The sequence below is a fragment of the Lampris incognitus genome, chromosome 9 (genome assembly GCF_029633865.1).
Source record: "Lampris incognitus isolate fLamInc1 chromosome 9, fLamInc1.hap2, whole genome shotgun sequence".
Classification (NCBI taxonomy): Eukaryota; Metazoa; Chordata; class Actinopteri; order Lampriformes; family Lampridae; genus Lampris; species Lampris incognitus.
The window spans coordinates 57,856,927-57,872,626 of NC_079219.1; the positions used below are offsets into that span (position 1 = coordinate 57,856,927).

General features: G+C 45.4%; 1 protein-coding gene across 1 annotated transcript in view; it reads left to right on the forward strand.

Moving 5' to 3' along the window:
* Window positions 1-3,417: 3,417 nt before the first annotated feature.
* Window positions 3,418-15,700, forward strand: part of LOC130118089 (histone-lysine N-methyltransferase SETDB1-B-like) — a 40,746-nt gene continuing 28,463 nt past the window's right edge. Inside the window, exons 1-9 of the mRNA XM_056286417.1 lie at window positions 3,418-3,475; window positions 10,020-10,223; window positions 10,328-10,494; window positions 10,727-10,770; window positions 12,649-12,772; window positions 13,248-13,418; window positions 13,542-13,746; window positions 13,855-13,928; window positions 14,129-14,319. Of these exons, the coding sequence (XP_056142392.1) occupies window positions 3,459-3,475; window positions 10,020-10,223; window positions 10,328-10,494; window positions 10,727-10,770; window positions 12,649-12,772; window positions 13,248-13,418; window positions 13,542-13,746; window positions 13,855-13,928; window positions 14,129-14,319 (1,197 nt within the window). The 5' untranslated portion in view covers window positions 3,418-3,458. The remainder of the gene's footprint in view (window positions 3,476-10,019; window positions 10,224-10,327; window positions 10,495-10,726; window positions 10,771-12,648; window positions 12,773-13,247; window positions 13,419-13,541; window positions 13,747-13,854; window positions 13,929-14,128; window positions 14,320-15,700) is intronic.

The following is a 15,700-nucleotide window of genomic DNA, read 5'->3' on the forward strand; positions in this document are numbered from 1 at the left end:
GCACAGAGGAGAGGTCTGCACAATAACGCAACACTTCCTCTTCACAGAGGCTAGTTTGTGGGGGTTGCCTTTTCGCAGGTCCAATCCCAGTGTCGGGTGGTCCCCCGAACAAAATCTCAGATGCGCTTAATCCATTCCTGCTTCTGATCCTTGCTCTCGTAGGCATGAACACGACAGGGAGAGCCTTTGTCCATACCACACCTGTATCTTCACAGCATTCAGCCAGTTTTGTTTTTTTATGAGGCCATTTTCCCTTTCAACTGCTCCTCCACTAGGCACAGTGTAAGTCCGTGTCCCATCATCACTCCCGATTTTTCTTGGAATTCCCCATCTTGGAATCCATCCATCCATCCATTATCCGAACTGCTTATCCTGCTCTCAGGGTCGCGGGGATGCTGGAGCCTATCCCAGCAGTCATTGGGCGGCAGGCGGGGAGACACCCTGGACAGGCCGCCAGACCATCACACACGGCACACACACACACACACACACACACACACACACACACACACACACACACACACACACACACACACACCCCTAGGGACAATTTAGTACGGCTGATTCACCTGACCTACGTGTCTTTGGACTGTGGGAGGAAGCCGGAGCCCCCGGAGGAAACCCACGCAGACACGGGGAGAACATGCAAACTCCACACAGAGGACGACCCGGGACGACCCCCGAGGTTGGACTACCCCAGGGCTCGAACCCAGGCCCTTCCTGCTGTGAGGCGACCGCGCTAACCACTGCGCCACCGTGCCGCCCCCATCTTGGAATGAATTCCCTAATTAATGCTTATGCCACTGCACTCGCGTCCTGTGTTGATGTAGGAAAGGCTTCAACCCATTTAGAAAACATGTCAACGATCACCAAACAGTACCTTTTCCCCTTCACTGGGTGTCGGCTCAATAAAATCCATTTGCAAATGGTCAAATGGTTTGTCAGTTGGAGCGTTAGTCACCGTTGGGTGTGATAGAGCTGCCTGCGCTTCATTTTAAAGGTCATGATTTTCTGGCTGAGGAAAACTCAAATTGATCCCCTAAACAACAATTTGTGATATTGGGCTATACGAATAAAACTGACTGACTCGACTATTCCCAATACGGTCAGATAGAAACTCGACCGTCCAGCTGCTTTCTAAATCAGACATTAAGTAATGGAGGACTGACCATATCGCTTATCCTAGAAGCCCCACGACAAAAGAAGTCCAGTTCAAAATTCTGAGTAATATTTATCCGTCCAGCCCTGTGACGGCCTGGCGGCCTGTCCAGGGTGTCTCCCCGCCTGCCGCCCGGTGACTGCTGGGATAGGCTCCAGTATCCCGTGAGCCTGATTGGAATAAGTGGCTTGGATAATGCATGGATGGCTTTGTCCGTCCAGTGAGCTGTTTAGAATGAGGTTTGGTGTTGGTCATAATACCTGCAGCTTCTGTGATGCAGAAGTTGAAACTACCGATCATCTGTTCTTCCATTGCACGTCACCAACCCTGCTCCTGGAGAGCGACCGCCCTGCCCGTTTTCACTCCAACCCTCATTTAACACGCCTGATTCTACCGATTACCTACTGGCCAAGACCTCGATGAGCTGAATCGGATGTGTTAAATGAGGGTTGGAGTGAAAACCGGCAGGACGGTCGCTCTCCAGGAGCTGGGTTGGTGACCACATTTTGGGAGGATTTGCAGGACTGGCTGTCACAAGAGAAAATACTGTGCTTGGTATCAACACGAAGGACAGGACACTAAGAGGGGCTGGATTTGGAACAGCCTGATACTCCTGGCGACCTTTTTCATCCACACGTCCAAATGGAGGGAAGTTGAAACCCCTTGTTTCTGTTTTCAAAAGGGACCTTGAAGCCGGCTAGCTTTAGCTAGCTTCGTATAGCAGTCGGCTAGCGTTTTAGCTACAAAAAATTTCCTGTAGCAGTCGGGCTAGCATGCTGGGTAGTTTAGCCTAGCATGCTAGGTGGAACCCTAGCATTTTCGACTGCTTAAGCAGTCGGCTAGCTGCGGCTAGCTTCAAAAATTTTTGGGGCTAGCCTGCTAGCTTAAGCTAGCCGACTGCTTAAGCTAGGCGACTGCTTAAGCTAGCCGGCTAGCTGCGGTTAGCTAGCCTCAAAAATTTTTGGGGCTAGCCCGCTAGCTTAAGCTAGCCGACTGCTTAAGCTAGGCGACTGCTTAAGCTAGCCGGCTAGCTGCGGTTAGCTAGCTTAAGCTAGCCGGCTTCTTGTGCTGCACAATCATCTCAGTGCTTTGAGACGAATGAGAAAAACAAAACAACACCGCCACCTTACAATGTCTCTCCTTAGCGCTTATGAAGAACTGGAAGTATTTGTGAAGTGAAGCGACCGTGAAAAAGTGCAGACGCCACGTAACGTCATTTAACGTGCGACATGTTGGTGATGGAAAGGATCACCTTCTCCATGAGGCTTGAGGCAACTAGGTTTGAGAGAATTCAGGAGAGGTGGAAGTTGTGTATTTCCCCAAAACGCCCTTCTCCTGTTTAAATGTGTTGATGTAAGTATGGTTTTTGTACCTTTTCTTTCCTTTGTTCTTCCGTCTCACATGGAAAAACACCCCGTGTCCTATTCTTGTGTCCTGTAACTCCTGTGTAGAATGCAGAGAAGATGGATCACGTTATAAAAGTACCTAACTAATGATGATTATGTAAAAACGCTGTTAATATGATTCCAAATTAAAGAAAGAAAAGAAAACATGCAGACCTGTTATTAGCTTTATCTATTGATTCTTTTTAATTCTCTATCATTTGTGTGTTGCCGTGTGCCTGGTGTGTGGACAGGTGTTGGCTGTCACGGTTTGTTTGCTTGATGTTTTGTAAATGAATCGTTTTCAATTAAAACACCAACAAAATGAAACAAAACGCAAATAAAACGTCCACCACTGTGGAATGGGGTGTTTGGAAGGGGGTGCATGGAAGGGGGTGTTTGGAAGGGGGTGCATGGAAGGGGGTGCATGGAAGGGGGTGTTTGGAAGGGGGTGTATGGAAGGGGGTGTTTGGAAGGGGGTGTATGGAAGGCGGTGCATGGAAGGGGGTGTTTGGAAGGGGGTGTATGGAAGGGGGTGTTTGGAAGGGGGTGTATGGAAGGGGGTGTTTGGAAGGGGGTGTATGGAAGGCGGTGCATGGAAGGGGGTGTTTAGAAGGGGGTGTATGGAAGGGGGTGTTTGGAAGGGGGTGCATGGAAGGGGGTGTACGGCAGGGGATGAAAGGGGGTGAATGGAAGGGGGTGTAGCTTCAGCCTCGCTCGCGAGCGGAGAGGAGAGCAAGCGTGGCGAGCGCGGCGCCCCGGCCGGGATAGCCCGGAGTGGCGGGGCTCTGTGTCACAACAAACGTTAAAGGGAACACCGCCCGCTCCGGCTTACCCCGGAACAAAAATCCCACGCCGCCGGTGTTGCTAGCCGACGACTGCAACAATTGCGTTTAGGCATCAGCCAGATTCCCGGAATGGAGAATAGCGAAGGGTGAGTGGTGAAGTCTGAATTAAGTTATTCTCTGTCGTGTCCCGTGCATTCGTAGAAACCCGGCACTTCCTGTCTCGAGAGCCTCGCGTAGCCCGTCACCGTCCAGTGTAGCCCCGTTAGCCGGCGCTAAGCTAGCAACCGAGCCTGCCCTCGTTCGCCTCAAGCCCTCCTCGGTGGCCTGGGTGAGTTTTCAGCCAGCGTCCCCGGCTTACTGAAGGAAAATGCGCAGCTGGACGTTAATTTGAAATTCGACGTGTAGTCGGTAAAGTTAACGTTCACGATGGCGGCGTTAGCTACCCGGTGGCGTTAGCTACCCAGTGGCGTTAGCCAAACGGCTAGCGCTAGCTCAGCCTCTAGCTAACTGGTGAACCGTCCCAGCTGGGTTTTGTGGCCGCAGGGTCTGTTCGCCCCATTCAAAAGAAAACCGCTCTTTTTTGTGCCAGAACATTCTTGAAGGAAAGCGTATAAAATGTGACTGTAGCTGGTCTGTGGTGCGTTGTTGTACACGTTTGTGCCCTCGTTGCTATTGGTAATGCTGCAAACACTACGATGGGAGTGTTGGGGCGTGCGAGAGAAAGTCTGTGATTTCGAGAAAAAAGGTCGTAATGTTACACGAGTCACGGCATTACACGAGAAAAAGGTCGTAATGTTACACGAGTCACGGCGTTACACGAAAAAAGGGTAAATAATGCGAGAATAAAGCCGACATGTGCAGTCGTATGGGTGAAATAAAACAGGGACTAGGTGGGAAACCTTCAGTTTTTGTCCCAACCAAGCAGTTACACACCTGATCCCACTAATCAACCAGCAGAGTCTTTGCTGAGGAGCTTGATTAGGAGGCACAAGGAACTCATTGGGAAACTGGGAACTGGGATGTCTGCAGCCAACCAGAGACTACACAACATGCATTTTTTTATTCGCCCAGCATGTGCAAGAGAGAGAATCATACTATAAACTATATTGGAACCAAGAGGAGTTATGCACATGGACCTAAACTCAATTTTCACAAGGAACACTGGAAATGATGTACTTAAATATATCTTAACCTTTCTCAAGGATACTGGACTGATGGGAAGGCTATAAATGAAGGACTCTTTAATGTAACAGTAGGTGGCGATAATGCTCCACCTGGTTGCAATTCGCCAATAAAACAGAAGAAGAAGAAGACTGGTGTGTAATTGCTTGGTTGGAACAAAAACCTTCACCCACACTGGCCCTTTCTGGATAAGATGCCCACCCTTGCCCTAAGGAGTCTGTCAGTGAACTGGCTGGAGTGAGATATTAAAGGTAAGGCTAGTTCTACATGTCCATATTGTTATGACAGGAATAGATTTTCCGCAACTCGGCTGTAGCGACCCAATCATTGGGGGGGGGGGGGGGTTGTTGGCAGTGGCACTTTCCTACACCTTTCATTGCTCACCAGTTCTGCATAGACAAGAACCATAGATTTTCATTATTGTTTGGTTGGCAACAAGGACTTTGTTGTTTAAGTGCAAGTTGTCAAATTGATTTGTGTGGGGACATTTGACTGTGTTGGATCAAAAGCTAAAAAATGTTTCATTCCTTTTTCCTTATGGTTGATTAAAAAAGATACCTTGACTACTTCGACAAACAAAATCATATGTTCAAAGTGATCTATTTTACAATGAAGTAAGACAGTCTTTTCATTGATTTAATGTTTGAAAGAAATTAACAGTAAAAATATATCGATTCATCATGCTAAGATTTTCTTAGTCAAAAATGCTTTTGGCTAGATTCATTTGTGTTCTAAACTGTGAGCGTCATATCAATAGTAAGCATCATATCAAACTACCCACAGCATTCCCTGGTTATGTTATACCTTAGAGTCTGAGAGTCATTTTACGGTAAGATTTTGTTTTGGTCGGGACATTTTGGGAGGTCATATAAAGTTGAGAAAGTTGAGATGGCTTAAATGAAAGCAGGTGACTGGGTAAACAGGTCCACTTGAGAATTTTAACCTTTCAATTCAAATAGATGCTTACTGAACTTATTTTTCCAATATAAAAAAATTACTTTAAAATTGGGAGCTAGGCAGTCATGATGTTATTTTTCTTTCTTCACACTGACCGAGTGTGTCTTCTCCTGAAGCTGTGTCTTCAGTCCACGTACTTCACATACGAGGGGCAGTACTGTAGGCAGAAGCATGGGTGTGCTATGGGTTCCCCAGTTTCACCTAAGGTGACCAACTTGTATATGGAGGAAGTACAAAAGAGGGCTCTGATGTCCTGTCCAGGAACACCACCCAACCATTGGTTCAGATTTGTGGACGACACCTGGGTTAAAATTAAATCCCAGGACATACCATAATTAACTGAATACTTTGGCAGTCCATCGAAACGATGATGACTGTGATGCAGTTGAAGCTCGGCAAGCACGCCTGTGGGCCATCAGGCCCGCATTAGAGCGACAGTATCGTCCACATTTGTCACAGCTGAATGTTATTTGAGTTGGTCTGTTATGTCTTGCATGTTGGGCCTTATCATAGGCTTCTTGTCTCTTGTTCGACAGCTGTTCTCGATTGCCTTACTGTGGAGCGCCCTCTCTGTCAGTCCAGGGCCACTGTATCCCAGCTGGACTCATCTATGCTGCAGATCTTCCTGTGGCGCTTGAGCACATCTTTGAAGTGTAGCTTCTGGCCTCCCTGCTTCCTTTTCCCCTGGCACAGCTCCCCAGAGAAAACCTCTTTTGATAGGCGGTTGTCTGGCATTCTTCTCACGTGGCTGGCCCATCTGAGCTGGGAGGCTGTTATTAGGGCTTCAGCACTGACTGTACCAGCATGTCTCAATACTTCCACATCGGGCACCTTGTCTTCCCATCTGATTCGCAGCAGCTTTCGCAGATGACGAAGCTGTATGCTGGTGAGCTTCTTGATGTGCTTGCGATACAGGGTCATGCATTCAGTGGAATGTAGTAGAGACGGGAGAATAACTTTGTTATAGACCTTGATCTTTGTTGTCAGCCTGATGTCATGGTGGGACCAAAGTCATTTGTGGAGGGCACCAAAGGCTTTTGTGGCTGCTTGGATTCTTCTGTCCACTTCTAAGTCAGAGGAGTTTGTATGTCACAGCACTGCCCAGATAGGTAAAGCACTCAGTGGTATTCAGAGTTGCTCCATTAACCAATATACTGGGCTGACCTTCTTCGGGGCTTTTTTGAGGGGGAGGCTGGTACAGAAGCTCTGTTTTGGAGACATTGATCTTCAGTCCAAAGAGGGTAGCCGCTGAAGAGAAGCGGTCTACTATTTCTTGCATTTCTCCAGGATCATTGGCAACCAGAGCTGAGTCATCTGCATAGAGAAGCTCTCAAACACAGAGTTCTCTTGTTTTGGTAGATGCCTTAAGTCTTGTAGAGGTTTCCATCTGTTTGGGTCCTGATATACAAGCCACCTCTCAAGTTGGCTGACATTGTTTCTAGGACTGCAGTGAGATATAATGTGAATAGGGTTGGTGCAAGCACACATCTCTGCTTCACTCATGCTTGATGTTGAAAGCATTGCTGACGTCTCCTCCAATTGATACTTTCCCTGTCATATCATCGTAGAAAAGTCTGATGATGCTGATCAGGTTCTTGGGGTAGCCATAAGTCTCTAGCACTTTCCAGTGTTAAACGCTTTTGAGTCCACAAAACAATGTAAATTGGCTGGTGCTGTTTGGTTGCTTTCTCTTGGAGTTTTCTCAGGGTGAGGATCATGTCTGTGGTGTATCTGCCAGATCTGAAACCACATTGGCTTTCAGGCAACACTTCTTATGAAAGGATCTTTATCTGGTTCAGTATGATCTTAGCCAGGACCTTTCCAGCAATCAAACAGAAGTGAGAGCCCACGGTGGTTTCCACAATCGTGTTGTTCACCCTTCTTCTTGTAGGTGGTCACAATCAAAGCATCTTTGAAGTCTTGAGGAAGGCATAGGTTCTGCCCGCAGGCATTATAGAGCTTTAGTAGCTCTGACTTAAGTATTGAGCCGCCATGCTGCAGGATGTCTGATGGGATGCCATCTTGTCCTGGTGCCTTCCCACTTCTGGTGTCTTTAAGTATTTTCTCTACTGCAGGCATTTTGATCGGCTGACAGAGGTCTTCTCATCAGCCTGCTTGTAAGCCACTGGCATGCATTTGGATCTGCTGATCCTTCTTGATTCAAGAGGGTGCAGAAGTGCTCTTTCCATCTTTCTGTGATCTCTTTCAGGTCAGTACACAGCTTACGTTCATCTGCTGTTTTTACTGGTGCTATCGTACTGCTTCATGGGCTGTAGATGGCTCTCAGCGCAGAGAAGAGGCCTGCATATCATTTCGATCTGCTAAGGCCTGCGGCTCTTCTGCTTTTTTGCTCCACAAGTTGTCCTTCATCACCCTAATCTCCTTCTGAACTTTGGCTTTAACTGCCTTGAAGGCCGATTGACTCCTCTCAGAGTTTTCTTTCAGGTAGGCATTGTGAAGCATTTGTTTTTTTCTGCAGCAGTTCTTGGATTGCTTCATCTTTATCCTGAAACCAGTCAGGCGATTTTCTTTTTCCATGAACAAGCACCACTTTGGCTGAATTATAGATGGTCTCTTTCATTTGTGTCCAGCATTCTTCAACGTTACTTGTGCCTGTTGCAACCCTTTCTTCATCTTGAAGAGCAGATGTGATTGCTGCAGCTAGTCTCATTTGATGTTCTGTGCTTGCTAGCTTGTTGGTATCCAGTTTCTTTGGTGCTTCACAGGGTGTTTTTCATGACTTCATCTTTAGTTTCATTCACAACTGTGTTTGGACCAGGTAGTGATCAGTTGAGCATTCTGTTCCATACATCATCTTTGTTTAGTGCTTCTGTCACAATTGCCCTGCGAGTCAAAACGTAGTCTAACAAATGGAAATGCTTTGATCTCGGATGCATCCAGGTGAAGTAGTTCTTTTCGGGCTGAGAGAAGAAGGTGTTTGTAATACACAGGTCATGCTCAGCAGAGAAATTCAGCATAAGGTCGCCATTGGTATTCTTATTGCCCTTGTCAAACTTTCCAATGACACCCTCATAGGTTAAGTGGTCCTTGCCTGTTTTTGCACTGAAGTCTCCTAAAATGAGAAGCTTGTCTGCGCTTGGTACACTGTCCGCTACTTCAGCCAATTTCTGGTTGAAAGATTCCTTGTCTTCATCTGGATACTCCATAGTTGGAGCATTAACTCTGTGGATAACCACATCAAGTTCACCTGGGAGGATGTGAAAAATGAAGATTAACCTTCTTAGAATGTGAAATTGCAATTGGTGATGGGGGACATTTGATTGTTGATGTTTACTGTAAACCAACACATACTGATCAATACAAAGTAGGAGTCATTAGTATGCTGTACCACTGAGCTAACAATGTCCCCACCAACACAGCAGGCGGGGAAGGGGTGAAATCCCACATTAAACAGGCGCTGGTAAAGTGTGGTTATCCTAACTGGACATTTGTCAAAGCCAGGAAGACACCCAAACAGTGGACCCACCGATCGAAGAGAGGAGAATGAAAACAGCTGCCTAAGCGTGAACCGGTGGTGATTCCATATGTAGCAGGAGTTTCGGAATAGTTGAGATGCATATTTTCCAAACATTGCGTCTCAGTTGCTTTCAAACCCCTAAACACGCTGTGCCCCAAGGATCGGGTCCCCCGGCACAAACAGAGCAATATAGTGCTGTTAAGTGCCAGGAGGATTGTCGGGACTTGTACATCAAGGAAACCAAACAGACGCTGGCCAAGAGGATGGCACAACACAAAAGAGCTAACGCGTCAGGCAAGGACTCCGCAGTCTACACCCATCAACAGGCCAGTGGCCACTCTTTCAAGGATGAGGATGATGTGCACATCCTTGATGTGCTTGAGGAATGCTGATTTGAATGGGAAGTCAAAGAGATTATCTATGTGAAGAGGGAATGACCATCCCTGAACCGGGGGTGGGTGCTAAGAGTACATCTGTCACCGTCTTACAATGCTGTGATTGCAACTATTCCGCAATCCTCTGTGAATAGTACACATGGCCATTGTAACTCTAGTTAATGGTCACAGCAATTTGCATATGAAACCGATCATTGTTTTCTGTCATTATGCCACTGTATTGTTTATAAGGGTGGGGATACTTGCAGTCAGTTGAGACTGAAGAGGTCACTTATGCCCCTTTTCCACTACATGGTACCGGCTCATCTCGACTCGACTTGCAGCGTGTCGTTTTTCATTACCGTAACAGTATCCCCTCTGTGTAGCTGGTCTGCATTGATTTTGGTACCCGCTCCAGTTTTTTTGGAACCTCGACAAAGGTGGTACCAGAAAAGTGGTAACGGTTACCAAAATGCCGGTACTTTCCAGTAATGGAAAACGAAAAAGTTGAGTCGAGTTGATCCGGTACCATGTAGTGAAAAAGAGGTATTAGATGAGTGATGACATGTTTCTCTCAATAAACGTGTCTAACTTAACGGATTCACCTTTCTATGACTTTCTTTCTTTAATTTTACATCAGTCTCCCTCCATCCCTCTTGTTCCTTACTCCATGATCTTCTTTTTCTCTCCCCCAATCAGAATGGAGGTGGATGGCTGGGACTCTGCGTTAGAGGATGAACTGGGCGTCTCACTGGATGAACTGAGGAAGTGGATTGAGGATGCAGTGGAGCAGAGCGAGTTTGTGCAGAAGAGGAAGGCTCAGCTGACTGAGCTCAAGGAGTGGGTGGAGAAAAAAGAGGAGGAGGAGGCTGAGACTGAGAAGCTCATCAGTACTGCCAACCAGTGAGTGGAAGCATCATGGGTGAAAGATGTGGCAGTCATACTGTGTGTTTTTGTACACATTGTATTGGTTTGACTTGGTGTTTTCCTCTGCTATTGCTCTCCAGATCCATTCTAGAGTGCGAGAAGCTAGTGAAGGCAACATACCGTAGGAATGGCCTGGTCTACAAGGAGAGCAGCTCTGAAGATGATGAGGGCAGAGGAGGGGACCTGTCCTCTGAGGTCATCGAGATTGACGATGATGAAGATGATGACGTCATTGCCGTCGGCTGCTGTAAGTTACAGCCTGTTCCTTTTTCATCACTGTTTTTAAAACCCACAGCCAGGTTTTCTTGTTGCGATGTACTAATTTCAATGTTCCTCGCTCTCATTTGAGATCCTCTTAAATCTGTTAAATTTGAAGATCATCTCTTTTGTCGAGAGAAAATGCTTACAATTAATTGTAGCTTTTGATGAAGATTGACAACTAATCGTCCTTTTCATCCATATTTTTTTACATCTTTTAGTGGTTCCGCCTAAGAATCCTGTCACTCCTGTCAAGGACTCAGCGGTAGGGACAACGATTGGTTCTGGCACATTACATTACACATTACAACACGTAACTTTCTACATTCCCATTATAAATATTCATTTCTGCAACTATTTCTGAGGATGCATGTTTTAGATTTACATTTTACATTTTCTAAATTTTTTAGACTTTTATCCAAAGCAACTTCCAAAGACATTCAACAATTGGCATATAGTGTGTGTCAGCCTGCAGTTGTCTCGGACTACTGGAGAGTAATTATATCATAGCCAAGAATGCATGTTATTTTCAGAGCAGTTCGTTTAAGAGCGCAGAAGGTAGGTTACAAATAGTGATGTAAATAGTAGGAGATTCCAAAGTAACTGGACAGTGCCGTGAATCCACATCACACTCATGCTTATAGACCATCCATGGATTAAGGTAGGCCTGGAAAAGGTCTACGTTTGTCACTTGAAATGTGGGGAGATATTTTTGGACTACATATCTTTTAAAACTTCAAAATTCCAGTGATCTTTAATGTACATAAATATTTTGAAAAAATGTGTTCGAAGTGAATGAGTCATTACGGGAATGAATCTTGGGAATTCTTAGTGGTTCTAGTTGGTAATGTGACCGACCACCAACTTCATCCCTAAAGGCTTTGTGGTTTAGCTCGTTATCCATTTTAGATCCTCTAATTTTGGTTGTTGGATCACATTTTTCAATCAAATACATTAAACTCCCCTACAAAGACAGAAATACAGATTAGAACCAATCCTGGTTAAAAAACAAACAAACAAACAAACATAGGAGTCTTGTGACCTACATCTTGAGACTCATGCAACCTACACATTGTTCTTTCCAGCTGTTTTTCCCAGGCTTTCAGATTCTTTCTGGCAGTGACATGTTGTGGGCAAATTTAAAATACACAGTCAGGTGTCTTCTAGACAAGCAACACTTCATTGTGTTTCTGTGTAGAGATGTTCCGATACCAGTTTTTCCATAAAGACACTGGGCATACGTCAGCGTTCTAAGTGTCAGTTGTAAAGCTTATGGCCTGCACGTTTTGTAGCCTTTATGAAATGTGTTCCCTCGCCGTCTCGTACAGTTTGGGCAGGGCAGTTTCGGAGATGTATTTGTGACTTGGCAAACTGTACTGCGGCTCCAAATGATCCAGTAAGCGGCGAACTCCCACGTTTTCGTCATTGTCCAGAACAATGAATTCAACACGTTTGTCGGTTATCTTTGTCACTTTTGGGCTGTCTTTGGAATTTATTGCGTCGTTGGAATGCGGTTTCCAACGTTTGCTGCTGCAGTTTGTGCTTTTTTTCCCCTTTGCCTCGTTGAACTCATCAAGCTCTTTCACGTGATGCTTCTTCAAATGCTTCGTAAGATTGCTGGTGTTGAACTTGGCAACATTCGTGCCACCTCTCAAAACTAAAGCCTCGCATACTGTGTACACGTTGCCGTTTTGCTGGTCGCATTTTGCGATGTAAAATATTCCCAAATTGCTGACATTTTGCTAGCGTTAAACTAAATTACACGAAACCAATTCCTCCTCACTGCTCTAAAACAGAGCGGCGAAGAAGAAGACTTGATTTCTGGGAAAAGGGCCGTTTTATCTGGGCAAAACTACTTTAAAGTTGATCCCGTTTCGGGGCCAATAAGTTACGTGATTTTAGATCGGTGCATAGACTCGCGTACTCGCCGATACCAGATCCAGCATTTTCGGCAGGATCGGAGGCATTTCCAATACTGGTATCGGTATCGGAACAACTCTGTTTCTGTGTATGTTTCATTTATCTGTTTCTGTCTAATGGTGTGTTTGTCCACCAACACAAGAAAATACATGAATGGGAAACACTGCACAGTATGTGTGGATATTTATGTAGGTTCTGTTCTGAATATTTATTTATTTCATAGTTTAAGGATGCATCGGCAATCCTACAGAAGTCCGCCCAGCAAGTTCAGAAGTTGGTCCAAATAGTCAGTAGGAGTCCAGCTGCTGCAATGCCCCGAACCCCAACACAGCCTTCAGGCCAGTCAGGTGAGACCAGACATGCATGCTCATTCACGTGCACATCAGTGTGCTATGGAGTAGTCCGGTGTTTCCTAACCCAGTCCTCAAGGAACACCTATCCTGCAGATTTTCTTTGCAACCCTGAATAGGTACCTGTTTGTAGTTATTCAACCAATCAGCAATGAATTATGTCAGATGTTGCACACCTTGCATAATTAAGTGCTGTGAGATGACTGGTTGAGTAAGTACAAGCAGGGCTACCTATGCAGGGTTACAATGAAAATCTGCAGGATAGGGGTTCCTTGAGGACTGGGTTGGGAAACACTCGAGTAGTCCATTCACTAAAATAAGAGTTGACACCCAGTGACTGTTGGGACACACCATACCTGTGTGACTGTGTTTGATACCGTGTGTGTGTGTGTGTGTGTGTGTGTGTGTGTGTGTGTGTGTGTGTGTGTGTGTGTGTGCGTGCGTGCGTGCGCATGTCATATCCTTCCTCTAGGTATTCAGTCTGCGATGCCAGCAGTATTTGTGTCACAGGCACTGGGCCACACTCCAACTCAGCCTAACCCTGCCCTCAAAGAGGATGAGCTCAAACTAGACATGAGCATTCTGGGAAAGAAACGCACTAAGACCTGGCACAGAGGCACCCTCATAGCCATCAATCCTGTTGGTTTGTCAAACTTTTTGCCTGTGATGGTATTTTTTCTTCCCCTTTTATGGATTGTCTCAAGTCCGTTCCTTCATACATTTCATACTCTGTCATTTATAAAATCTTGTCTTTTCTCTCACCTAGGTAATGGTACATTTAAGTACAAAGTTAAGTTTGACAACAAAGGAAAAAGTCTGCTCTCTGGGAATCATGTAGCTTTTGACTATCACCCTACCCTGGAGAGTCTGTACGTTGGAGCCCGAGTGGTTGCCAAGTATAAGGATAGCAACTTGGTATGGCTCTATGCTGGCATAGTAGCAGAGATGCCCAACAACAAGAACCGAATGAGGTGAGAGGTAGAAAGCTCCAGATGGTTGATAAAGATGGAGGGTGCGAAGGCATTGATTATTTGTAGTCGTTTCCTGTCTGATTTCCTGTCTGTGTGTGTGTGTTTCAGGTTCCTGATCTTCTTTGATGATGGTTATGCCTCATATGTGACACTACCTGAGCTCTACCCTGTTTGTCGACCACGTAAGGACACATCTCGCTTTGTTTCTGTACCAGTACACACCACAGGACCAGTATACACCAGAGAAGAACAGCAGTGTGTTGTTGGCAAAAATGCTTAATGTTACCTTTTAAGACTTTGACATCATTTACTTTTGAAAGTGAGAATCAATTTATGTGAAAACAATAGAAAGAGAATCAATTCTTCTCTCTCTCTTCCCCAGTCAAGCGGACATGGGAGGATATAGAGGACGCATCGTGTCGAGATTTCATCGAGGAGTATATCACTGCATATCCCAGCAGGCCTATGGTGCTGCTGAAGGTGGGCCAGATCATCAAAACGGAGTGGGAGGGGACCTGGTGGAAGAGCAAAGTGGAGGAGGTGGACGGAAGCCTGGTCAAAATCCTTTTCCTGGTATGATCATTACATCAGACTGGGAAATTTAAGCAAACCAAAAACACACGTAGGAAGTTAGGAAGCTGAAAGCTGGATCGCACCAGTCAAGTGTGACAGGCAAAGAGGCAAATAGGTTCACACAAGGGCACAGGGTATTGCCTGCGCATTTTCAGCAGAGTAGCTAATGTTACATATTATTTATGTAATATCCTGAATGGATGCTTAACACTGACATTGCAAAATAGACGCTTTTGCAATGGTTCAACTGAGTTAAAGTTAAGTAATCTGAATCATGTTTTTAGCCAAGCAACAACCCAGACAAGCAAGCTGAAATGCTTTTGTAAAAAGATCATTTTGTTGGAGCAGTTTAAAGTCGATGGAGCACATCTTACTTGCATCCCTGTCAGTGGCATTTCTATGACATCCTGCCTTGAATTGAACCGTGTGGGCAATATCAAGTGATAGAATTCAGGGGGAAAGCTAAGAGAGAATAGTGGTGCATGTGCAGAAGAAATATAATTTGCCAATTTTCTTACTAATGAGGATTATAATGGTTAAATAAACATTTAAAAGTAAACAAGACTAGGTCAAAACCTAGTACAGGTAGTCCCCGGGTTACGAACTCCCGATATACGAACTCCCATACTTACAAACCGGCCTCTGTAAAGCCTGTTATTTTAAAAAATGGAGTTACACACAACAGTTTGTACTAATGAACGGACAGACTACTTTGGTACGATGCTCAAAACACTGCGTGTTTTAGGTGGTTCGTCGGCCTGAGGGAGAACAACGCCACACCGGTGTCGTCATTTTAAGTCGGATCGCGTAAACATTGTCGTGTGCGTCGTGTTTTCACCTAAATATTTCGTGTTTAGCCTCGTAATCGTGGCTTCGAAGTGTAAATCTGATGCAAGTGATGGTGATGCACCGAAGAAAAGGAAAACGGTCACGATCAAAACAAAAGCGGAAATTATTAATAAAGCGTTGAGAGGTGAAACGCTCTTATCGTTTTTTCACTTACCCGGTGAGGCGGGGAGGTGAGCCCCGAGTGGGCTCTCGTTTCTGGTGTGAAATGGCCAGCGCCCGCTGGTCGCAACCCGCTCCGGGGACAGTGGCAGGTGGGGAGCTTGAAATGTAAGAAATGTTTCTTTAAAGTTTATACACACATTCTCTTTTTGTTATAAATACTGTACTGTAGTTACATGTATTATTATTACTGCATTATTATGGTCATGATGTTTTAGGTAAAATATGTACTCTATACTAAGACAAACATGTGACTAATTGACGCGAGATGTGAACTGTACATAACTGTTCCGACTTACATACAAATTCGACATAAGAACAGACTCGAACACGGAACTCATTCGTAAACCGGGGACTACCTGCGTATGGCTGG